This window comes from Dipteris shenzhenensis, chromosome 30, assembly GCF_047967505.1.
Source record: "Dipteris shenzhenensis isolate YYH24624 ecotype China chromosome 30, Dip_SZ_1.0, whole genome shotgun sequence".
Classification (NCBI taxonomy): domain Eukaryota; kingdom Viridiplantae; phylum Streptophyta; class Polypodiopsida; order Gleicheniales; family Dipteridaceae; genus Dipteris; species Dipteris shenzhenensis.
Window position 1 is genome coordinate 37,030,330 of NC_141625.1, and position 24,522 is coordinate 37,054,851.

Sequence of the window (24,522 nt, forward strand, 5' to 3'; positions counted from 1 at the left end):
GTGGACGTCGTCGTTTAGACGCTACCCATTGTCCTCCTCAAAACGCCATGGCCTCCGAACACACTGCAAGCCCCAATGGCCAAGAGGGCAATGATCACCAGGGATTTGAAGGCGGTTCTCATCATCAGGAGTCCAAGCAACACGAGTCCCCACCATCCGACTCTCATGGGGGATCCACCTTTTCTTCATCAATGTGTACTCTATTTTTCTTTCAAAGACTCCCCTTGAAAAAGGAGCACCTAATTGGGCTATCTTGCAGTCCTCACTCTTGAGAACTAATAGCCTTTTGATGCATACAACTCTACTAAATGTTGCAAAAAACATTCAATCATGTCTTGCCATTTGATTTGATATGCTAGATGACCATATATATAGATGTGTGTGCAAGCCATAAAATAGACAGAGATCCAAGAGAGATATAGCACCAACAAAATAATATTTCCGTCCAAAGTGAATACAATAGACAAGAGGCCCGAGTCTCACCAAACCGTGGTCCTCAGTCCTTACCAAAAGCTGTGCTACTATCACTTGGCCCCTTCTAAAACTCTTGGAGCCCGCGTGCTCCTCTGAGTTTATGTAGACTCTTTGTCCAGTGATCCCTCCACCTTACTGCCCGGGTAGTCAGCGTAGGTGGACAGCTTCTCCAAGCGTCATCTGCAGACTTCCAGCCCTCTTCTCTCCTCCTGAATGTAGTACCAGAAGATGCTGGTTTGCTTCTCCTTGCTGCTTGCTTTCTGCTGCTCAAGGTGATGCCAAAATGATGCCCAAAGGACCTCCTATTATGGGCCCTAGGCCCCTTCCAAACAACCGACCCCCTAGGTCTATTGGGTTGACCCAGGGGACTTGCACCAGCCTACCCAGTCAGCCCTAATGGCCGACCTGGATTGACCCACATATCCATGCAGATGCAGGCCCTGCCTGGCCACGTGGCAGGCTGCCACTGGCCCAGGAAGGCCTGCCCTTATTCCAGCCTGCTCTTGGTCTTCTTCCAGGCCCATAGGCCTCCCTAACAGCCGTGATCTACTGTGCCTCTTCTTCCGCCTGCTGTTGCACTACCTCCAGCCCACGGGCCTGCACCAAAACTGCCTGTACATGATGACATGGCTGTCCATACACCTGGTGATGTCTTTGCCTTGTTATTGCAGCCTGTTTCTGCTGCAATCCCTGTGCAGGCTGGCCCTATCCAAGGGTGGACTGCCTCTGGACACTTCTGCCTCAGATCTGCCCTCCATGGTGGCTTCCATCTTCCAGGTACTTGCTCTCTCTCCGTACGCAGCTTTCTCTCAGTACGTAACTCTCTGTACAGCCCATCCGTAACTCTCCGTACAGCAGCCTGTACTACTCGGCCAGCAGCGCGCACCTATCCATACAACCCATCAGCAGACTGTACCGTACCTCTCCATCAGCAGTCCGTACCTCTCCTTCAGCAGCCCGTACCTCTCCGTCCATACAACCCGTCAGCCTGCTAGCAGCCCTTTGCCTCAGCCAGCAGTTACCTCTGCTAGCAGCGAACACACTAACCCTAACCCTGAGTTGGGCTAAACCCCCAACCCAACCCGGGGTTAGGTTAAGCTAGGGGGTTCAATAGACAGCCAATTATGGATTGGCCTACCCTCTCCTCCAAGTCCCCCTCAACTCCTTCGACCTCCATCATGACTCGGTACTCTACAGTTGTAGCCATGACACCCTCTCCATATGCACGGAATTACCAACAAGAAGGTTCAAAACGACCCATCCTTGGGCAACAAGATCAGATTTTTTATCTACAGCAAGCAGCGGGAGAGCTATGATTAGAATTGGCAGAATTAAAGGCTCGGCTTCACATTCTCGAAGGGCCTGGTAAGCAAGTAGTAATTGACGAGGCTGTAAAATCTTGTAAGGATCCCCCCCCCCCCCCCTCCTCCGCCGCTAGTCTCTACAGTCAAAGATCTTGTTCACATTGAAGTACAAACTGCTAAGAAGGAAGTGATTATGGAAGTGGACACCAAAGCAAGTAAGTTTGATATTCAAGCAGAGATTAAAGAGCACGAAGCTAGATTTGATAATGCACTAAAGACTAGAATGGACTTCTAGAAGATTGGTACAAAGAGGAGAACACATATAGTGAAATATTGACAAAGATCAAAGCAAGCTTGCCCAACATTGAATGGGTGGATAATGATGAGTAGGATGATGACGACTCGAGGCCAGCTTCTATTATTGCTACACTGAAGTCAAAAGATATGCGGATCAAGCTTCTTCGACAATCCTAAGTTGAAGGGTACCAAAGTATGGATAGTAGAGGAGCTTACACAAGCTCAACTCAAGAACAAGGCAACTGAATTAGCTAAAGTCAGGGCTGCCAGAAAGGATGGAAAATGGGTAGTTTACCGTGAAGGCGTAGCCCTGAGTTATAAATCAAAACCAAAAGACTCTCAGTCTTAAATTGATGTATGGCTGTTTACTCTTTGAGACTATTATGTAGGTACTCTAAAATAATGGGGGTTGCGTTTGCACTCCTTGGGAGCTGCCATGTGCCCTCCCTAAAGCAGATGTACTAGAGGGTTTCTCGTTGTCCCGTAGACCCTTTGGTCTCCAGTGGATGTTAATAGACTTTCTTTCTATGTGTCTTTGTCTAATTGCTGCCCACATGGCATCCACAATGCTGCCCATGTGGCATGATGGCAAACCTTCGGTCTTTGCCAAAAAAAAAATAAAATCTCAAATCTTAGGTTCACCCCCCTCCATGCGCTCCTCATTCGGGGCTTATAGATGGGGAGGTAACTTTAATATTCCAACATCCCCTCTCACCGACACCGAGTCCGTTGATGTTGATGCTTCAATTGCTTTCGTGCTGTAGCCCTTTGGAACAATCTGGTGTCGTATTTGTTTCTTGGCTTTCATCCAATGGCTCTTGCTCTGCCAAGTTCGGTTCCACGTAAGCACACTAGCGTGGTACAAAGGTCCATCCAAGGTATCACCTGATGGCACCACCACCTTCAGTCACATACCCGCTATGAACTCGAGCACTCTAGGTCTCTGTCACTAGAAAACGCGTTTCTAGCAGTAGAAACGTGAAGAAACGTTTCTGCCCGAAACGTTTCTAAGAAACGTGCGAAACGTGAGTTTTTTTGAATTTTTTAAAATAAAAAATACACTATTTTTATTATATTTATATAAAATATACTAACTTTACACGTTTCTTGACGAAACGTCTGTCAAAATCTCGAAACGTTTCTTGTGACTATGCTCTAGGTACCAGCTCCCTCCAACTGTCCTTCTCATACTGGGTGAATAGCTTGAAGTTATCTAGGCACCAAGTTCTCAGGGTCTGTTTTAACCCGTTCTCCATCTAGCAAGATCTGTAACTAAACAACATACTCAAGACATCATATCCCAAGCATAAATCTAGAATACCTGGATCGTAAAGCTCCATGTGTGGTTCTGTGTTGTCCCCCTCTAAGTCACAACCTTTGTCTGACCCAGAGTCCTCGGGTCGTGTCGAAGAATCCCCCTCTATGTTAGCAACACCAGCCAAGCACCTAGATGGCTCCAGGCACTCACCACTGTCCATCACCTTCACAACGATATCTGACTCCTCGCTTGACCATTCCTCAATGTTGGACATGGTGACAGCAACACTGGGGTCCATATAACTAATCTCAGCAGCACTGGGAGATGCCACAAAGAAAGCTCCTCTTTGATCACCAACTGAGCTGAGTTTGACTCCTCTGACTTTGAGTTACCTTTTCCTTTCTGCAGTCTTTGCAAAATGCCCTGGCTCCTCAAAATAGAAGCATTTCTTTTCCTTCTTCCTCTTCTTCTTGTTCTTTTCATCTGAAGAGTCTGTTCCACCGTTAGATTTGTCCTTAGGGCCTAGGCTTGCCTTTGCCAGGCTTACCTTTGCCCTTGCCTTAGCTCCTGTCCTGAGCTACTAGAGCTTTATAATCTATTCCATCATACTTCTTTTCCTGAGTTTCTTGTTACAACAATAGTGGAACTAGCTCCTTGAAAGTCATTGGCACCGCCCTCTACCTTGTAATCTTCATAGTAACAAAACTGCTATAGCGCCGGTGGAGCATTCCCAACGACAGCCTTGCCATCTTGGTGGAGCTCATCCTTTAATGAACTTCCACCAGAACTTCCACCAATTGATCCCTCACCAGCTTCATCCTGGTGATGTGGTCCTGAATTGATTCCCTTTCATCCATGCTCATGCCTTACAGCTCTGTCTCGAGGTCCAAGATCCTTGCCTTGATGTTGAGCGCATACATGTCCCTCAACATGGTCCACCCCTCGAAAGAAGTGTTTGCCATCTGTATGTGAGGAAGCCACATCCGCCGTGGTACCCAGTGCCCACAATGGTCTTTGTATCCTTATGGTGCATTTGTGCAACCATGCCTTCCCATAATAATTTGCTTTGGATTTTATAGCTTGCATCGTTTGTTGAAGATATAGTCTACTACCAATATTTGGTGATGAGATTAAAAGGCTCATTTAATTAGTTCTGTTTTCTAGTGCTGCTATTTGTTGTGGGTGGGTTCTGTTTTTCCACTTTAGCACTTCTCCACTTTATGAAGTCCTGCGTTGGGTGTGATCAGACGCGGAAAAAATCTCTTCAGAGATAAATACACATAACTTGTTAAGTTTCTGGTGCTGATAATGGAAGTGGGATGCCATAGCATTTAGTTTGTGTGATGCATGGTGTTGTATCAGCCTTGTGAGTGGACATCCATGGATTGAATATTGCTCTTGTTTTGCTGAGTTTATGACATAAATAAAATCTGGAAGCAACCCTGGCTGGGTATCAATAACAGTGCTTTTCAGTGTGCTTTTACCTCATAAATGTCTCAACTTCTTGGACAGGATCATCCAAGTGTTGTCAAAGCTATCTTCACAGAGTCGGGGCTGGTGGAAAGCACAACTGCAACTGAGGATGTAGGGGTAGTGCTTGAAAGTACAAGCTTTTATGCAGAGCAAGGAGGCCAGGTACAAGACTCTTTAATTTATGTATCTAAGCATCATGTTTTGATCATCACATTGAATGTGGTCCCCCCGGATGTCGTGATTTGGGGAGATGCCTTGTCCAGAATCTAGGCATGCACAATGTCCTATGGATAAAGTGCAGGGAAATCAGGAAGAGTATAGGCAGAATTCTACGGAAACAAGTCTGTTTTCAGATTGGCAACATGTGGATTGTGGTGATATACTTGGCTCCACTCATATATTTTAGATGCTTAGTGTGCTTTGCATAGATGGTATAGGTCACATGGTTGTGGCAAGGAATTTGAAACAAAATTTCCATGGGGACATGCTTTGAAAAAACATAGTCTAGAAGTAAGGGGACCCATAGTTATGGATTTAATTATGGATGGGCATTCTATCTGTTAAGAATATTTATATTTCTTAAGGCAGTGGCCAATGTTATGTAAATAAGGGGCGAGGGGAACTTTTTCCCTTTATTAAGGTTTTCTGTCCTAACCTTAGTTAGAGGTTGAGTTAGTCACCACACATGTTTTGACCCTTGTTAGGGTCTATCCTAGGGTTTTGTCTCTGTGACTACCCTAACTTTGTACCTCATTGTAGTTGCTGCAATTTCATTCCAGCTTGCTTCAGCTCCATTCTCTCACATTCTCTTGCTTCCATTTCTAACATTTGGTATCAGAGTAGGTTTCCCCTCGCTCCCACACCACTCCCCATGCCTCCCATGCCCTTTGGCTTCAATACTATTGTGAAGAACTTCGCTTTTGTCGTGAAAACTTTCAACCAGCAGTTGTTTTTTATTTCAGCTTGCACCTGGAGCATATATGGAAGCTAGGTGCCTGCATTTTGAAGCAAGTTGGCCGATCTGGATGCAGTTTTTGTCGCCATCTTTTTCTGTTGTTTTGACCTGTTTTTGAGATCCTGGAGCAGTTGCATCTTTCCTGGATCTCATTTCCAGCTAGGGGACTTGTTTTTTGCACTTGTGGAGATGTTTAGAAGCAGGTCGACCTGTTTTTTCCACTGATTTTCAGTTGCAGCAGCTGTTGAGCTTGGTGCATATATTGGAGGGCTGGGCGCAGATTTCAAGGTGTTTTTCAGAAGTGTTTTGTCTGTGGAGGATGTGCCGTCAGTTTTGGGACTGTTTGGGGATTTTGGAGCCTTGTTTCATACTGTTCCAGGCAGTTTTATCAAAGTACAGCGAACTTTTTGCACTTTTGGGTGCATTTTCAGTCCATTTGGTTGCAGTGCTTGCTGATTCATGCAAAACATTGATAAAAATCAGCATTTTGGTGCTAGTTCAGTCAAGTATTGATTGAGGAGGGAAGCTTCTATTGCGCTGCGAACAATTTTCAATTCTTGTTTGAGCTCTTTTCGAAGGCATTTGGCCTTTGAGAGTTGACCTTGTGAGATCTCAGTTTGTTATTGCTTGCATTTGGAGTTCTTTTCCTTCTCCTTTGTTTGCATTTGTTGGCCCTTGTGCCACTGGGGTTTGCTTTTCAGGTACAATTAGAAATTCAGTTGGGTTTATGTATACCTTATTGAGCCAATGTTTAGACCGCCTGAGAGATTTGTTCCAGGGGCAGACTATGTGATGCTTACTAATTGCGGGGAGCCTTCTTGCTATAGAGAGGCTATGATGCGTGAGGATCAGCGCAAGTGGGAGTATGCTATGCAATCAAAGATGAGTTCACTCATGATGAAGAATAAGACTTGGGACTTGATTTCTTTGCCACATGAAAAGAAAGCATTGCGGTAAACAGGCATTACTTGTCTACTGTTACGCTCAAGTCGAGGTAACATGACTTGGAAGGGTCAGAGGAAGCGAGGAGAGAAGGCTTGTGTTTTTGATGCCTTCAGCCTCATCAGTGGAAAGATTGTCCACGAAACAAGGATCGTCGGATGGTTGAGATAGTGGTCTCAAAATGCGACGTGGAAATGGAGGGAAGTTCCAGAGCAAAAGAGATGCAGATTCAGTTAGCGGGATCTTCTCAAAGGAGATAGAGGATAATGCAAGACGCAAACCAACAGGAATCTTGGACCGAGGAACAATGCAAGTACGCAATCGAAAGATACCCATGGTGTTGGTTGCATGGCATGGTTTACCTCTATCAGAAGCTACTTGGGAATCCGTATACTAGTTACGGAGAGTGTTCCCAGACTTTATCATCGAGGACGCTGATGCCTGAAGAGAAAAGGAATGTTACGCTCAAGTCGAGGTAACATGACCTCGGAAGGATGAGTCGGCATTTTCCTTTAAAGAATCAATGTTGTATTATATTTGTTTGGGCTTTATGTAAATGATAAAAAAGGAATCAAGGTCAAGGTGCTTGGTGAGGGTGACATGGCACTAGACTAGGTGGATCTAAGGCTAGGGGACCTAAATGCATGAAATGTGCCAAGAGGCAAATGGTTTTAATGATATCCCAAGAGAGGGGTAAATGATGCATTAAGGAGGGACCCTAGAATAAAGACATGTGGCATACTAGATCCATCTAGGGAATTTTGGGACTTGGTGGAATTGTGTAAGCAAGAGCCTTCACGTAACGATTCTGATGATGAGAGAGCTTACTATCACCAAGATCGGCTGGGAGGTGATTTCGTGTGCCTGTGTCCGTGAGTCGATGTAAAGCTAGGAGTAAGCAGGTTTACATTTAATATCTACATAATCGAAACTATGATGTTCGTACACTTAGTTTCCCATGGATGGTGGCAGGTTAGTTGACTTCGACCTCGGCAGACTTCCAGAAGGATTCATCACTTGGAGTTCTTGTATACAATTTGGTTATGATGGATAATTATTTCACTCCACATATGATGTTTTGCCTAAAATGGACACTTGTTTTTGAGAAGTTGGAAACTACTCTAAGTATGAGTTCCTCAGATCATGCACAATCTGATGGCAGTACAGAGAAGGTCAACGAGTTGGTTGAAGATATGCTTTAGGCATATGTTTCTAAGAGACAATCTTCATGGGAAGATTATCTCCCCATGATAGAATTTGCTTATAACAATGCAAAGCATTCAAGTACTCGTTACAGTTCTTTTATGCTTATGTACGGGTTTCAACCTAAGTCACGAGTTATGGTTGGGTTCACAATGATGCTGCAAGGACATTCTTGCAAGACATGTAAGAAATGTTGCAGTTTGCCAAACAAACTCGTGAGCTAATTGAACAACCGATATGGTTAATTGAACAACTAATATGGTTAATCTAGTAGGTAAGAATCTAGCCATCTTTGTCAGACGGTTAACTATGACTCCAAATGGAGTCATGACCCTTGCGCGTTCTAGGCAAACCGGTAATGAAATCCATGGAATTATTTTTCCATTTATTACCCGGGATTTGCAATGGCTGTAATAAACCCGCGGCAATTGGGATCAGCAGCCCAAGACCTGCAGAAGTGCTTGCAAACAAAGAACTCATCAATCTTCTGAGATTCCATGCTCGAGGAGCTTGCTTAAGCCCACATAAAGCTCTCTGTAGCCTGTAAATCATGCCAGATGACTTAGTAAACCTAGGCGGTTGCTCCACATAGATATCTTTCTTCAAATCACCATTGAGAAATGCAGATTTAACATCCGTCTGATAGATGGACCATTGCTCATGAGCTACAACTGCTAGTACTGTCCGAAGAGTGGCTTTCTTGGCGGTAGGAGCAAACGTGTCATCATAATCAATCCTAGGGTTCTGAGAGTATCCTTTGGCAACAAGTCGGGCTTTTTGCTTATCCACAGTTCCATTAGAGGAATACTTGGTCTTGTAAAGGAAGTTGGAGTACTGGAAACTAGCAACATGGCGTTTGTGTGTCTACTAGGTAGTTTTATTTGCCTTTGATGATGTTTGCCAAGCATGACATCTCCTGTTTTATGTCTACTATCATGGAGCTTTTCTAGCAGTCACACTTTCATTGAAAAGCCCTTAGGCTACTTTCACTGGATCACCTTTGCACGCCTAAATGCATGGGGGACTCAATATTCACATGCATATTCTAGCCCACCAGGGGAAATTGATGCTACAGTTCATGCAGAGTGATGAGCCATGGTTTTTCATGATGCAAGCATTTGATTTTGCACTTGTCTTCTCTAGCTTTTGGTCACTGGTGATTCTCAACTAAGGCACACCGTTCCCGGAAGCGAAAATATGCCAGAGATTTTTGAGCCAAGAAGTATATCCACATAAACTTGCCGAAGTCATCAACCAGTAGCATGGAGTAGAGAGCCCCGCCAAGATTGGCAACAGAGATGGGTCCACAGAGATCAACATGGACAAGCTCTAACGAGAAGAAAGCTTGCTTCGGAAACACATCTCGATGTTGCTGGCCTTGAATGCATGACCGGCATTGTCCAGGCTTTTTGCCCACATCTGGTAGTCCGGTGACTATTTGTTCTCGAGCAGCACGTCGGAGAGGATTAACATTCAAGTGACCAAACCGAAAATGCCAAAGATCTCCTTGAAGAGACGACGTGATCGTGGAAAGTGTTGACAAGGTGTAAGTGCCATGACTAGATGTACCAGTATGTACCACCTGTCCGATAGCCTTATCTCGAACTTCCACAAAGTTTTCATCAAACAATATTGTGGTTCCAAGTCGGCAAGTCTCATAGATAGACAACAGATTGAATTCGAGAGAAGGAACAAACAAAACTCGAGAGGAGTGCATCCCTCCTTTTGCATTGGAAATGATGTTAAGGTTGCCTTTACCATGGATTTTGTATCACCACTACAGACATCACCACCGGAGATCACAAAATCCTTCAACCCAGCTGAAGGACTCATATTCCGTGATGCCTCGCTATCAATGATCCAGGTCCGGACATCTTTGGCTTGGAGAGACAGAACCCCCTCTCCAACAGATCATTTAAGAGAATCAATAATTTCAAAAGCGGGAGTGATGGCAATAGAGGAAGAATCTGCCCTTTGGAAGAACCAAGGCCTTTGCACGCCTAAATGCATGGGGGACTCAATATTCACATGCACTTCCGTCAGTAATGACCTTTCTCACCGCAGTGATTACACGAACTTTCCGCCTTCAATGCCTATTTCTCAGCTTCAGTCCTCGTATGGGGGGTATGATGTCCTTGAAACTTACCTGATTGCGGGGCTGCCAGAGCATCGGAGCCACCGCCATGGAGAGAATTTTGAAACCCATCCTCTTTATCCATAACCATAGGCACGAATTCATCCCAGGTGAATACTCATCTTGCAACTAGTGATCAGGGAAGAATCAAAAGCAGAGTATTGGGGAGTGAGATGAGACAACAAAGTAATATCCTTAGACGAGATCTCCTTTCTTGCGTGAAGTATCTCCTGTTGGAATTCCTGAAACTTATTAATGTGTTCCCTCATGGAAGATGACTTGGCAGGATCTAATATCCGGATCTGAATCTCAAGAGAGACCCTCTTCATCGGAGTGGTCCCGTATAGAGGGAAGCCAAATGATCTCAAATACTCTTTGCTGCTGACATGTGCTTTTCATGGTTAATTATCTCAGGGATACAGATCAAGCAAATGAACGATCAAACCCTTGCATTGACATGGTCCCAGATCTGTCTGGGCCAGATTCTCGGCCAACCTTTGGTCTAGATGCCCAAAGTTTCATCAAGGGGATTTGGCCTTGTGACACCTACCAAGGTGAAGTTTGCCAGGTCATAGGACTGCAATACTGACTCCATCATAACATGCCACACGCCATAATTGTTCCCGTCCAATTGTCATTCGTCAGGGAATGGGGGTAAAACAAGAATCTTCACTTTGTTTTCTGCCAATTCTTGTAGAGAAGCCATGGGATAAAAGTGAGAGAGACGGAGAAGATTGGATAGAGGAAGAGCAGTGAAGGAAGAAATAAGGGAGAAAGGAGAGAAGGCTGAAGAGGTTTGAAGAGGAGGCTTCCTTCAACCTTCGAGCGACTGCCCTTCACAAAAACTACCCTTTCCATCTGAAACTACCCTTCAAAGTATGTATTCCAACAGCCTTCTATCTTCGAGCGATTGGCCTTCACAAAACTCACCCTTTCGATTTGAAACCACCCTTCATCTCGGGGTGCTTCTCTCAATTCTTGCTCTTCTTCATCAACCTTTTTTGTACATGACTGCGAAATCGGTGGTCTATCTCCTATGTGTTTGAGATTTTTCATTCCGATTCCTAATAAAAAATGACATCTTTGGAGATAATGACCTTGCGGTTGATGGGATCATACAACTTGTATGTTTTACTTTCTTCACTGTAACCAACAATGATGCATTTGCGTGACTTCACATCCAATTTCCTACGATGGTCATCATGTATGTGGGCATATGCTATGCAACCAAATATGTGGAGATGCCCAATGCGTGGCTTGTGTCCAGTGAATGCTTCATAAGGTGTCATATCCTGAATCGGTTTGGTTGGAAGCTGATTAAGGAAGTAGTTTGCAGTGGCTATTGCTTTTGCCCAATACTGATTCGGAAGATGCTTCTCACTAAGCATTGCTCTAGAACTCTCTGCTAAAGTACCATTCTTTCTTTCAGCTCTTGCATTTTGTTGAGGAGTATCTACACGAGTGAATTGTCTTCGAATGCGGTGACTTGTGCAAAAGTTTATGAATGCTGAAGACATGTATTCACCTTCTCTATTTGATCTCATGACTTTGATCCTTCTGACTGTCTGGTTTTCTACCATGGCTTTGAATTCTTGAAATCTGAAAAACACGTCAAATTTCTGTTTCAAAAAGTAGACCAACAATATCTGTTGTAGTCGCCATGAAAGTCAAGTAGTAAAGTGAACCATTCATGTTACGGGTCTGGGCACAATCCCATACATCTGTATGCATCAAATCAAGAATACCTTGTGCTCGAGAGATGCTTTTGCCAAAGTTGGTTTGCTTTTGTTTCTCGAAGTAGCATGCTTCAGAAACTTTTCCAAGAAACTATAGCTTAGGAATCCCAATTCCCATATTCTGATTCTTGAGATCTATCAAGCTCTTTAAATTGACATGTCCATCTCTCTTGTGCCATTTTGCAGATAGTGCCATCTGTTGCGGTTGAGCTGACATGGCATGCAACTCTGGTACTGTAGCTAGCATTGTGAACAAGTGTCCTTCCGTGACTACTTTTCCTACTAGCTGAAATCCTTTGGATTTGTCTTTGATAGTACATTCATCTCCGTCGAAGATGACTCGATAGTTGTGTTCCGTCGTTTGACCTACTGACAAGAGGTTCTTGCTGAGCTTCGGAACATAGAGTACATCTTTCACCAATCCTTTTGTACCAGTGAAATTGTTCATACGGATAATGCATGTTCCTTGAACTGGATTCGGTGTATTATCTGCTGTGTCACGGCATTTCTGAAATATTGCCACAATACCATGAGAATTTAGAGGTCAAGCAGGGTGCACACTATAGACTTGAGGGCAGACATAGACAGGACATTTCGTTTAACTGATCATCTGATTTCTTTGATGACATGTCCCTTCAAAAAAGATGTAGCCTAAATGCAGAGAATACAGGTTACACGGGAAGTAGTAACAGTATGAGAAAGCACACACTCAGCCATGGTGAACAATGTTACAGCAGTGTACAATTCATTATCCAAGAAAGTAGCAAAGATAGAAAAAGTGGATGATGGCTTGAGATAGAGGTGCAGAGACAAAAGAGCAAGATTAAACATTGTAAAATAGGCTAGGGGATATTTATACCTATCGTGTAGTCTACTTTATAATCAAAGTCTTGTTCTTTAATCTACAATCACATTGATAGTGACCCATCCTTCCACAATGGTAACACTTCTTTGCAGCTTTGTTGAAAAATGCTTGTTCTTCATGGTTGATATTGCAGGCAGTCATCGATGAATTGAAAAACAATATCCTAACCCCTCAAATTGGGAGTTCAATTCTGATTACATGAAAGAGCGCATGGGGGTCCTTTTGAAGCATCGTAGGTCAACCTTGCGTACTTCCATAGCAAAGGGGAAGGCTAAACCCAGTTGGGCAGACAAAGCTGACTGGATGTAGATGCCTTTAACTCTCTTTCTTTCTCAAGAAGAGATGACACAGATTCCTCAAATTTGAATTCGGAAGATTCTTCAAGGTTGTTGTCAATGTATCGCACTCTTCAGGCATGCTTTTAAGGAGGATTGCAAGTGCATCCTTTTCTCATACCTTTGCTTCTAACTAGGTCATAATGCTTTTAATCTTATTGACAAATTTGACCATGGATTCATGAAAGCTCAAGTGCAAACCATAGAATTCAATCTTAAGATGACTTTATTAGTTCTTTGCTTTTGCTCCAAACACTATGTTCAACCCATTGCATGCATCTTTGGCATGATCCTTGAGTCTATGCGATAAATTATATTCGGACCCAAGTGCAAGCCAATGAGTGATAGTGTTGCTTCGACTTTTTCTTTCCAGGTGTCATTCTTGTTGGAGATAAGTGCACACTAAGTGTACTATTTCCTAGTCTACAATAGTCTAAGTCTAGTCTTTATGTCTTGAGTATGTGCCATGTGGCACTTCTACAATTATCCCATAAGTACTCTTGCTTTATGTCTTGTACTTTGGCCCATATATTCAATGGGTCACATCATTGTAAACTATCAGTCTAGCTTGTGTCTTGTTTACACTCTTCTCAAGGTATTTCTAGTCTTTCAGTCTTGTTATTTCATTTCCAGTTTCTAGTTCTAGTTCTTGCTTCGATATTCCAACATGGTATCAGAGCTAGGATGATCCCTTTTCTCCCTCTTCTCCCTCTTCTCTCTTCTCAAGTCTGTCTCTTCTCAGATACAGATCTGCCCCCCCGCTCAGATCTGCCTCTTCTCTCCCCTGCTGCAGATCTGCCCCTCTTTCTGCCCCGCCATTGCGCTCTAGATCTGCGCGACTCTGCTGCATGTATCCCTGCTCCAAATCTCTGTGCCCGCTCCAAATCTCTGCGCTAGATCTGCGCTTCAGATCTGCGCAGCTCAGCCACAGATTTGAGGGCCAGATCTGCTGTCACGCCAGATCTGCGCAACACCTGCTGTCACCGACAAATCTGCGCAGTCTAGCACCCACCCATGCTATCCGTACAGCGCCGCCCGAATTTCGTACGTCATCCGTACTCTGTTCGTACGCCGCCGTACGTCGTCCGTACTCTGTCCGTACGCCGCCGTACGTCGTCCGTACGATTCCCGTACTCTGCTCGCTGTCCATACATAGTCAACAGTCCGTACAATCGGTACAGTCCGTACAATCCGTACAGTCCGTACGACTGTACGGAATCCGTACCTGCACAGGCTGACTTCTCCGACTTCTCCGTACCTACATAGGCTGACTTCTCCAACTCCATCTTCACGGAGATCTGCATCCTTTTGCACCTCTACCTCTGCCCGGGATTAAGGTACTAAGCTTTGCCTCTTTCAGTTTGCTGAACAGTCTCTCCTTTTTTGCTGGTTCCTCCTGCTTCGATGGGCTATCATATGCTATGGCCCTGACAAAGTGGTGAGAGAACCGGCTTCTGGGATCTCTTCCTCTCATTTATTTCTGCAATATTGTAAGGTAATAGACACTGCCCTTGCGTCATAGCAAGAGGTGAGACCTTCCCACATGGCATCTTCCTCTCATTCTTTCATATCTATCGACAAATTCAATGGGTCCAACTTTCATACTCGGCAGATCAAAATCAAGTGCCATCTTATGAAAGAAGGCCTTTGGGACATTGTTCACCGTGATGCTCTCGAAGGTCCATCTGAGCAAGTTGTCGCTGCCAAGAACAACAAAGCCTATGCTATCATATTGCTCGGCCTTGGAGATGATTACATCTCCGACATACAGTCTGCTCCTCAAGCATGGATCACTTTGGATACTCTTTTTGGAGCCCGATCTAAAAACTCTAAGATTGCACTTATGATCTCATTCTTTGATCTACATATGCAGGAAGGAGCTACTATAGCCTCTCATGTCAATTATCTTCGCAGTCTTATGGTTCAGCTTGCGTCAGTCAAGTCTCCCATCTCCGAAGATATTGCTATTGCTGTGCTTCTCAAAAGCTTACCTGACTCCTATGCTACTCTTGTCACTACCTTCAAGTATCATAATAATCCTTCTCTTGAGGGTATCATGAATGCTCTCCAAGAGGAAGAAAGAACTCAACAACGAAAGGTAACTGACACTGCATTTTTAGCAAAGAAAGGAAGTTCTAAGATAAGAAAGCCTTGCACCCATTGTGGCAAAACTAATCATGTGGAGAAGGACTGTTTCAAGGCTCATCCATGCACCATTTGTGGCTGTGATAATCACCGGGAGAGGGACTGCTACTCCAAAACCTCTACATCAGCTCCTGCATCTACCTCAGCCCATGTTGCTGCAACATCTCTATCAGCTGATCTTGCTGTTCCTTCCTCACATGATGAGAAGTGGGCTTTCTGATTACTTCTTTCCCCTTTGGGAGGGGGTGTCAATGCCTAGCGGGGGGGAGCCTGAGTTGCTTGGATGGGGCCTTCTGAGGTTCTGTCCTCGTGAAGCAGGGGCAGGAGCGCGCCTGGTGCCCGAAGCCGTGGCATCTCAGACACTGATCTGGGCGCTGATTTGGGCGACCAATGACCATAATGCGCTGCGTCACCACACCTGTGTCCGTCTCAATCTCGAACTCCGAGGGGATACTCTGCGGATCTAGGGCTGCCACTTTGACACGTGGCACCCCTTGGGCTGCTGCCGCATCAACGAAGGTGTCCTGCATGAGCCAGTCAAAGTGCGCCCCCAGGTCCTTGATGATCGGGCGAAGCTCGGTTGCGAGGCTTGGGAAAATGAGGGTAACTGGATGGCAAGGAATGCGGAAGCGGGCATCGAAGTCCGCTACACTGAAACCCCTATACCATGGGACCATAAGGATGATCTTCCCACCCACAGAAGTAGGGGACCGTCTGACCATATCGCTCGCAGCCTGTGCTGAGGAGAGCTTGAGCCAGAAGATACCACGTCCCAGGAGTGCAACCTCCTCAATGTGGCTGTCCTTAAGGTAGAGGGTGGACTGCAACCAGTCCCTAGTGTCTGCTCGTGAACGGACGTAGCCAATGACTCTCCCATAAACGGATGTCTAGGAGAAGTCCGTGGCGGCCTGCTTCACCAAGGAGACATGATGCTCTGTCAATGTTATGTGGTAGGCTGATGGAGGGGAGGTCACCGTCTGGGCCACCAGTTCCGAGCTCATGGCCGCCATACCGCACCGACAAACCGCGAATGCTCCAAAGGGGGGAATGAGAAGGAAATGGCAGAGACGAAGGAGGGGGGAGTGGTACGGAGGTGGGGGAGGAAAGAGGGAGGGATGGAGAGGTACGGGGAAGCGGGGAGGGAGGAGGTGGTGGAGAGGGAGCAGGTGGCGGAGGAGGAAGGAGGAAGGAGGAGGGAGGGAGGGGGGCAGCTCAGCGCAGGGCAGGAAAGAGGAGGAGGGAAAGGGAGGGGGTGTGGCAGCGCAGCACGAGAGGGGGCGGGGAGGAGAGGCGAGGAAGGATGGGGAGGGGAGATGGGCAACGTTGCACCGTAGCGAGGGGGGGAGGAGGGGGCGGGGGGGATAGCGCAATGCGAGTGGGGGGGAGGCGGAGAGAGGACGGAGAGCGGAGAGGGGAGGAGCGGGAGGGAGGGATGGTGGGCGGAGAGGGAAGAGAGGGGGACGGAGGGGCGCTGCGGGAGGCGGCGGTGAAGGAGGAGGGGAGAGGGAGAGGGGGCCACGCAGCGCGAGGGGGGGGGTAGACGGGAGCGGGGGAGGGGAGGGGGCATTCGCAGGAGCAATTCTAAAGACAAGTATACATATCATCTGATCAAGCAAAATGTGCAAGATGTCATGCTTGGATAACTCAACACAGTCAAGACATCAAAAGAAGCATGGGATATATTCACAGCTCTCTACGAGTCCAAGAACACTTCTAGGATTCTCACACCGAGAAACCAAATCAACCAGAGTTTCTGCAACAGCAACGAAATCGGTCATGCTTATGTACTCATGATCAAAGACTTCAACAATCAACTCGCATCAGCATGACAGACCATGAATCCAGCAGAAATGGTTCAAGTCATCCTGAATGGACTAGGAGAGGGATACGAGAATCTAGTCCAGAGTAGCAAATTCCGACATTGAAAGAACTTCGGTGAAGAACTCAAGACTAAGGCCATTCATGCACACAAAGGTCATTCCAATGATCAAGCATTCACAGCTTCATATAGAAGCACAAGTAGAGACAGAGGCAGAGGTAGATCGTTCCAGAGAAGCAGCAACAAAATCATCATCAAAGTCAGAGTAAGCATTAGCATCATCCTTAACAACATCAGAATCAACAAAGAGGAAATCATTCCAATCGAGAAAGATTCCAAGTATGAGGGAATGCATCCCACCAATGTGTCAAACATTGAGTGCAACTACTATCATAAGTTTAAACACTATGAAAGAAATTACCGCAAGAAGCAGTACAACCAAGGCGATCAATCCATTAGCAATCGAGGGAATTTTTTTAAAAGAGGAAATCATCATGGTGGACATTCTATTCACAGTCATTATGCAAATGAACATGGGAATATGTTTCTTGCAAACCATGAAATCGAAAAGACTGATACAGTGTATCTAGACACTGACTTCAATATAAAAGAGGATTTCAACTATCAAGCCACCAAACAAATCAAGATTCTTGGTACATCAACAGCGGTGCACTATCTCATATGACAAATCATCAGGAATGGTTCACAGAGATGAAACCATTTGAAGATCAAAAGAATGCCATCTGAGTACTTTTGTCCCATTTTTCTTTTTTTGAAATGGGGTTTTGTACCTATGTATTAGTTTCAATGCTTCTACTGCAATAAGCAAGATTTTGCTTCTTGTTATCATGAATGGGAAATTCTAAGAAGGGTCTTGCACTCAAAAGTGCTTCAAGAGCTGAATGATACATTGATCACCCCTCATAGGAGCAGTCATTTAGACTTTTCAATTCTGACAACATCTGTACAAATATGCTCAAAAGAAATTTTTATCTTGATTTTTGTTCTCAGAAACATTCTGGCTCTTCATTTTAGTTTGGGTTTTCCGGAGCTGGTATGAATGCTTGCTATTAAAAGGCCATCCTTGTCTGTTTTATGAAGAAACCATTGCGTCATTTCATGTGTGGGAGGGATTTTGTTTGCATTAAGCTTACGTAGTATACACCAATGATGGCTTGCTCCGTCCAAGGTGCACTTGACTTGTCAAGATCCCAAAAGGTTGCCATTTAATACGTCTGTTTATGCTTGATTTACAATGCTTCCTCCTTCAAACGAGGGGTGTTTCTTGTCTCTAGTGGCAGTACTCAGTAAATACTGATGTATCAGATACTGATTGATGTATTTTGCAGATATATGATACAGGATTATTGGAAGGTTCAGATGGGATATTTGAAGTTAGAAATGTTCAGCTATACGGTGGCTATGTTCTTCATGTTGGGTCTTTTCAGAAACCTGGCAGCAAGTTATCTGTCGGTGATGAAGTTGTTGCAAAGGTCGACTATGAGCGTCGTGCCTGTATCGCACCGAATCACACGTGTACACATATTTTGAACTATGCTCTAAAGGTTTGTGCTTTCCACACTATTGTCTTGTAACTGCCATTTCTATGTGTTTGTTCGAACTCTTAGGCTGAAAGCGTGGCACTTTGACATGTCAGACCGTACTAGGTGACCATATTGATCAGAAGGGTTCGTTAGTAGCTGATGATAAATTGCGGTTCGACTTTTCTCATGGTATGAAAGCTTGCTATATTACTGTTGTAGATTAAGTTAGAGCTGCAGAGAGCAGGTCCTATGATGCTTTCAAAAGGGAAGAAAAAGGATCGAGAGAGTTACAAAATTTACATAAGTTATTAAATCTTGCAGCAATAAGATCACATAAGAAGCTTGGTTTTATTCATATTGTGAAAGCACCAAAAGTTTGAAATTCCCTTCTTGAAATTAATCTCCATCTTGTATGTAATTTCAATATCTGCTGCAGTGTCTAAGCTTAAGAAACGGAAGTAGAAAATAATTGCAGTCTGAATTGTGGCTGGGAGGTACTAATTAAACCTTCGCAGAATTGCAGGGTTGTGAAACCTTCCTTTTCTTCCCTTTTATTCGTGATGGCCTGCATTCCATGTTCGAAACACATATATTTGCAATATAAGTTGTAGCATTTGCAGGTTTTAGAAATGTAGAAACACTACTAGATATGACCTCCGAATGAGGAGGGGAAAAGGGTCAACCAGTGAGACGATGGGGGATAAGCTTCATCGTCGAGAGGGGAACAGGGTATTTGATGCTTTTACAAGCTGAAGAAATTTCTCAGCTATTCTGTAAGTTTTAACCTTACAGGTTTGTTCTTTGACCTGACATGGGCAGGGAAACCAATTGATCCAAAAGACCTTTCAAAAATTGAATCCACAGTAGCTCAGAAGATTGGAGATGAGCTGCCTGTATATACAAAGGAGGCGAGCTTGGCAGAAGCTAAGCAGATTATGGGCCTACGTGCAGTGTTTGGTGAGGCAAGTATTGGAGATCAAGGCTTTGAACACTAACGTTCTTTTCTATGCCCAAATTTTTATCTGTTTGAAGTCGTATCGTTAATTCTAGGATGCGTTAGGGTTTCTTCCCTACAAATGACATGATCTTGGCTTATGCCTATGGAATGTGTAAATAAATCCACTATGCTGCTTCATCTTTCTATACCTTTTATTAAACAGTTGGTGGTGTTTACTAGGGTCATTCCACATTCCTGTTTGTGATTTGAGTTCTAGAGTGCAAGGAGAGCCCAAATGTCATGTGGATTTTGACTCTCTCTCTCTCTTTCTCTTGCCCTCTTGACAGGTGTATCCTGATCCAGTTCGAGTAGTTGCAATTGGAAAGCCAGTTGAAGATTTACTCGGGGATCCAGGAAATCCAGAGTGGGCCTCCATCTCTACAGAGTTTTGTGGAGGTATCTATGGGTTGCTAATATTGAAGTCAAGAGTCTGAAAATAATATAATACTGCTCATTTGGGAGAGACTAAAATGAAATTATGTAGCTTTCACAAGAAGTTGTAGCTTGAATGAAGAGAATGTGGACTACTTTTCGATTAGCCTTCTCCATTAGTGCTAGCCTTGTCATGGCTTAGTCTGCCGATCGCCTCCGGAGTGTTGATGGAAACTCTATAAAGTATAAATGAATGCTCAAGTATGTGTGGGTGTGGATATGTGTTTGTGAGAGCATGGGTTTATGCGATGGTCTACACCCACCGTTGGGCACTGATGATGTTGATGGAGGTGTCATTGTAGCTATATGCGCGATGGAGATTATGGTTTTCAACCTTGTGATTGTCGTGAGATTGAAACTTGCACTTGTGTTGTGTTTTTGAGGATGAGCTTGGGCATGTTCCTGGATTTATCTAGATGTGTTCTCGCCATGTTTTGTGAAGTTTTTGTTCATGTTGCGGCTTGTTGATATTGCTCATGAGATTGAAACTGCACTTGTTGTGTTTTTTAGGATGAGCTTGGGCATGTTCCTGGATTTATCTAGACGTGTTCCCGCCATATTGGCAGACGTGCAAATTTCACCTTGTGAAGTTTTTGTTCATGTTGCAGCTTGTTGATATTGCTCATGAGATTGAAACTGCACTTATGTTGTGTTTTTGAGGATGAGCTTGGGCATGTTACTGGATTTCTCTAGACATGTGTTCCTTCCATATTAGCGGACATGCAATTTTAACTCGTGAAGTTTTTGTTCATGTTGCAGCTTGTTGATATTGCAATGAATTCTTTCTACCTTAAGTGGTGTGTTGCCCTATCAGCTAGATTTCTAAGCATTTTTGGCCTAGAAATGCTTGTTTGGGTGAGACTAAAGTGGAATAAGCAGTGGTAGCTTGCATGAAGAGGAATGTGGACTACTTTTTTATTAACCTTTTTTATTAGTGCTAGCCTTTGACACGGCTGAGTTTGCCCTTCTCCTCCACAGCGTTGACAGAAACTCAGTACGAAGAACTTCGTATAAATGGATGCTCAAGTTGTGTGGGTGTGTGGCTATGTATTTGTGAGAGCATATACTTATACTATGGTCTACACCCCCCATTGGCCATTGATGACGTCGGTGGGAATGTCATCTGTTCTATGTAATAGAGATTATGGTTTTCAACTGTGTGACTGACTGTCATGAGATTGAAACTGTACTGTTTGTTTTGTTTTCAGAGGATGAGTTTAGTTTCATAGTTTTTTTGAGGTTTCTCTTGATGCTTGGTTTTACAGGCACTCATCTCTCAAACACAAAAGAAGCGAAGGCGTTTGCATTGATATCTGAAGAAGGCATTGCAAAGGGGATACGCCGTGTTGTTGCGTTTACAGGTGAGAAAGCTGCTGAAGCAATACATGAAGCTAATGCATTCCTGGAGTGCATCGTAACCGCCTCAAGGCTGGATGGTGTGTCACTCGAGAAGGTAACTTGTTAGATTGCTTTGTGAAAGAGGGAATTATGTTGATTGTGTTTATATATTTTATAGAGATTCCTCATTCTTTTGTGTTTCACAGGAAGTGGCACTATTGAAGAGCTCTCTAGATGCAGCTGTTTTTCCTGCAGCTAGGAAAGCGGAGTTTAGGGGTCAATTGGCAGTCCTACAGGTGTGGAAGAAGTCATTTTTAAATCTGCTACAACTTTTAACCAAAGCAGCTGGAAAGGAGACTACATCTTGAAAATATCATGGAAGCTACTCCCTTGTCTATCAAACAAAATGATAATCATGTCTTGATGCAAATGTATGATGATGGAGAGAGTATGTTGTCAAGTGATAAAAATTATGCCCAAAACAGCTGTGTATAGATGATGGGCTTAGTATTTTAGTAATTTGGTACAGACTGCACGGATGAGACAATGAACTTTCTTTGCAAATCTCATTTCATGGGTCGATCTTCACAGTGGCGCAAACATGATTGCCTTTAACAGCTGTTGGTTTTGGTTTGTGACTTTAACTGAATGAAATTTTATTTCATGCAACAGGAACGCATCAAAAAGTCCCAGAAGGCTGCAGCTGAGGCTAATGTACGGGCAGCAATCAAGCTTGCAACAGAAACAGCAGAGAAATCAGCTTTGAATGGTGATGCTTTCTGCATTTTAAGAATAGATGTTGGCTTGGATACAAATGCCATTCGTGAAGCTATCACGAAAGTTTTAGAGAAACAAAAGGTAATTTCTGTAGATTGCCAAGCTGTCATCATAGATTGCCTAGTGTTATACTTATATTTGTTTAGATCCCATGTGAGATGTTCTGTTTTTCTTTGGGCAGGATCTGGCAGTCATGATGTTTAGTGTTGATAAGGATACAAATAAAGTTTTAGTGTATGCTGGAGTATCAGATGCTGTGGCAAACCAAGGATTTGTACTCATCAATTGGTTACGGAAAGCTTTGGAACCTATTGATGGCCAAGGTGGTGGGAAAGGTGGCCTTGTCCAAGGACAGGTGATCATTTCACTCTGAATGCTTTCTCTGATTTATCTTTTGAACGCTATTGAAATACATTTTCCAATCTCATACTAGGAAGGGCGATGCATGAGCTCTTTTTTGCTGAGCTAATAGCTTTGACAAGAAGACTACTGAGTTTTTTTTTCTCAGTCATAGTTTTAACTGACAATATTAGTAAAACACTTGTGAGAGTTATTTGTTGTTTGCCGTCCTGTTGATCTAAAAATGATGCGGCAGCTGGGTCTTCCCTTGTTTCATCATGCTGCTCTTCTGTCGTGTTGTTGCGCCCCACTTGCCGACTTCCTGTATCTCTGCGAGAAATCATGATCTTCTCCAAAGGCTTGAACAGTTGTGAAAGCAGGTTTACAAAAATGAATATATGGATGGCAAAAGTACGTGCAATCCCCTCACATATGTGCTTCCCAGCGCCAGACTCTAGAGAAGTAGAGGGAAGTCCTCCGATGCATAAATCCTGGTGCTCATGTTTGCAGCCCAGGCTGCTGAAATGGCTTACTGGATGGCAGCCAGCATATGACCCAACTCTAGGGTCTATTGGACAACCAGGGCAGGCTGAGTTGACGAGCCTTCGGCCATCAAATGGCCCAAAAATGGTTCCTATACTGGGCCAAAACTGCTCAGAAAATATGGATCGGAATACCAAAAAACTTACTCTTATGGACTTCACAATGCTGTCCCAACTGAAAATGCCCTTCATTGTCCTCTTATGGCAGTCTCTCAGGTATGGATCGGAATACCAAAAAACTTACTCTTATGGACTTCACAATGCTGTCCCAACTGAAAATGCCCTTCATTGTCCTCTTATGGCAGTCTCTCAGGGGATACCTGAAATTGAGCAATGCGCTTGTTGGGATCCTATTAATCTTAGATCCCATATCATTAGTGAGCAAAGCAGCAAAAAAAGAGTATAATAATAGCACAGAAGAGCTGGTATTGAATGAAAGGTCCACAGTTGCCTCTCTTAGCAAGAGTGAAGAGTCACATGTGAAGAAGTAATGTACACACATGAAGAGGTTGAAGGGTGTGACGTTTTATAAGACGGTGTGTATAGTATAATGCAAAGCTATAAATGGATGTCACTCTTCAAGGAGTATGACTCTTCCATAGTGCTGTACCTCTCATGACGCACCTCGTGACAAGTGTGGTGTTCAATTTAACACGGCTTTCACAAACAATAGGCCCCTTCAGGATTGAGGAAAAGGCAAGTGGCTGAGGTTGTATATACACTTTACTGCTGAGTTTTGGTAGATAGGGCTTGAGTTTACTGGTACTGGATTGATCAATGAAGGTCTCAGCAGCTAGGTTTGAACTTGCCTATGAATTGATTTTTTTCTTCATCATACAACCTTACATATGGAACACACTTATGCATATGAACATATGCACACAACACCTCCCCTTTGAATGATGTTTACACTTCCTTTGTTTGGGTGGATGAGTGATGGCTGGTAAACGTGTTTCCTTAATATTGAAATGCAGGGGAAAAATGCAGCTGGAGTTGAAGATGCTATGGAGGTGGCTAGACGTTTTGCAGTAGAGCAATTGAAAAAGTGACCTGGGAGAGGTGGCTAGACGTTTTTCATTACAGCAATTGAGAAAGTGACCTGGGAGAGCTTTTGTTGCAACTTCTTGTGTCAGTGCTAACATCTAACAGACATACATATTTTTACCAGCTCGGAACATCTACATTGATTTCTGAAAACTTGTTCATGTATTCTTCATAGATGCTTCCATAGACGTATTGAATCTATGGCATTCTAATTATTGTGCCGTGGCGGAGTTTTTCCGGATGGTATCATATATTGACAATACGCTTTTGATGAGTGTTGTACAAGTTTCCAAAATACAAGATAAGTTATAATTTACTTCTAACCTTTACATCTCCATATACTTTGCTATCTTTTGCATGTTTATAATTCTCTTTGGTATTTCCCATCTACACCTCTTCGAATTTTAGATGCTTTTGTTGTAAAGAACAGTCATGGTGGCAAATGTGACTCAAGGCATTATATCAGCAAGCAAAGGCTCAACTTGGAAAGCTGGGAGAAGTTCTACCTGTGAAAAGGACTCGGAAATGCAATAGCTTTAGTTACGAGGTAAGTCTCCATCCGGCATAAT

General features: G+C 43.9%; 1 protein-coding gene across 1 annotated transcript in view; it reads left to right on the plus strand.

Moving 5' to 3' along the window:
- The window catches only part of ALATS (Alanyl-tRNA synthetase), a 47,136-nt gene extending 22,909 nt beyond the window's left edge, over positions 1–24,227 (plus strand). The window contains exons 13-22 of the mRNA XM_087401172.1: positions 4,846–4,968; positions 18,290–18,505; positions 18,598–18,673; positions 19,304–19,446; positions 19,769–19,877; positions 21,179–21,366; positions 21,458–21,547; positions 21,924–22,109; positions 22,210–22,383; positions 23,884–24,227. Of these exons, the coding sequence (XP_087257298.1) occupies positions 4,846–4,968; positions 18,290–18,505; positions 18,598–18,673; positions 19,304–19,446; positions 19,769–19,877; positions 21,179–21,366; positions 21,458–21,547; positions 21,924–22,109; positions 22,210–22,383; positions 23,884–23,958 (1,380 nt within the window). The 3' untranslated portion in view covers positions 23,959–24,227. The remainder of the gene's footprint in view (positions 1–4,845; positions 4,969–18,289; positions 18,506–18,597; positions 18,674–19,303; positions 19,447–19,768; positions 19,878–21,178; positions 21,367–21,457; positions 21,548–21,923; positions 22,110–22,209; positions 22,384–23,883) is intronic.
- The last annotated feature ends 295 nt before the right edge of the window (positions 24,228–24,522 follow it).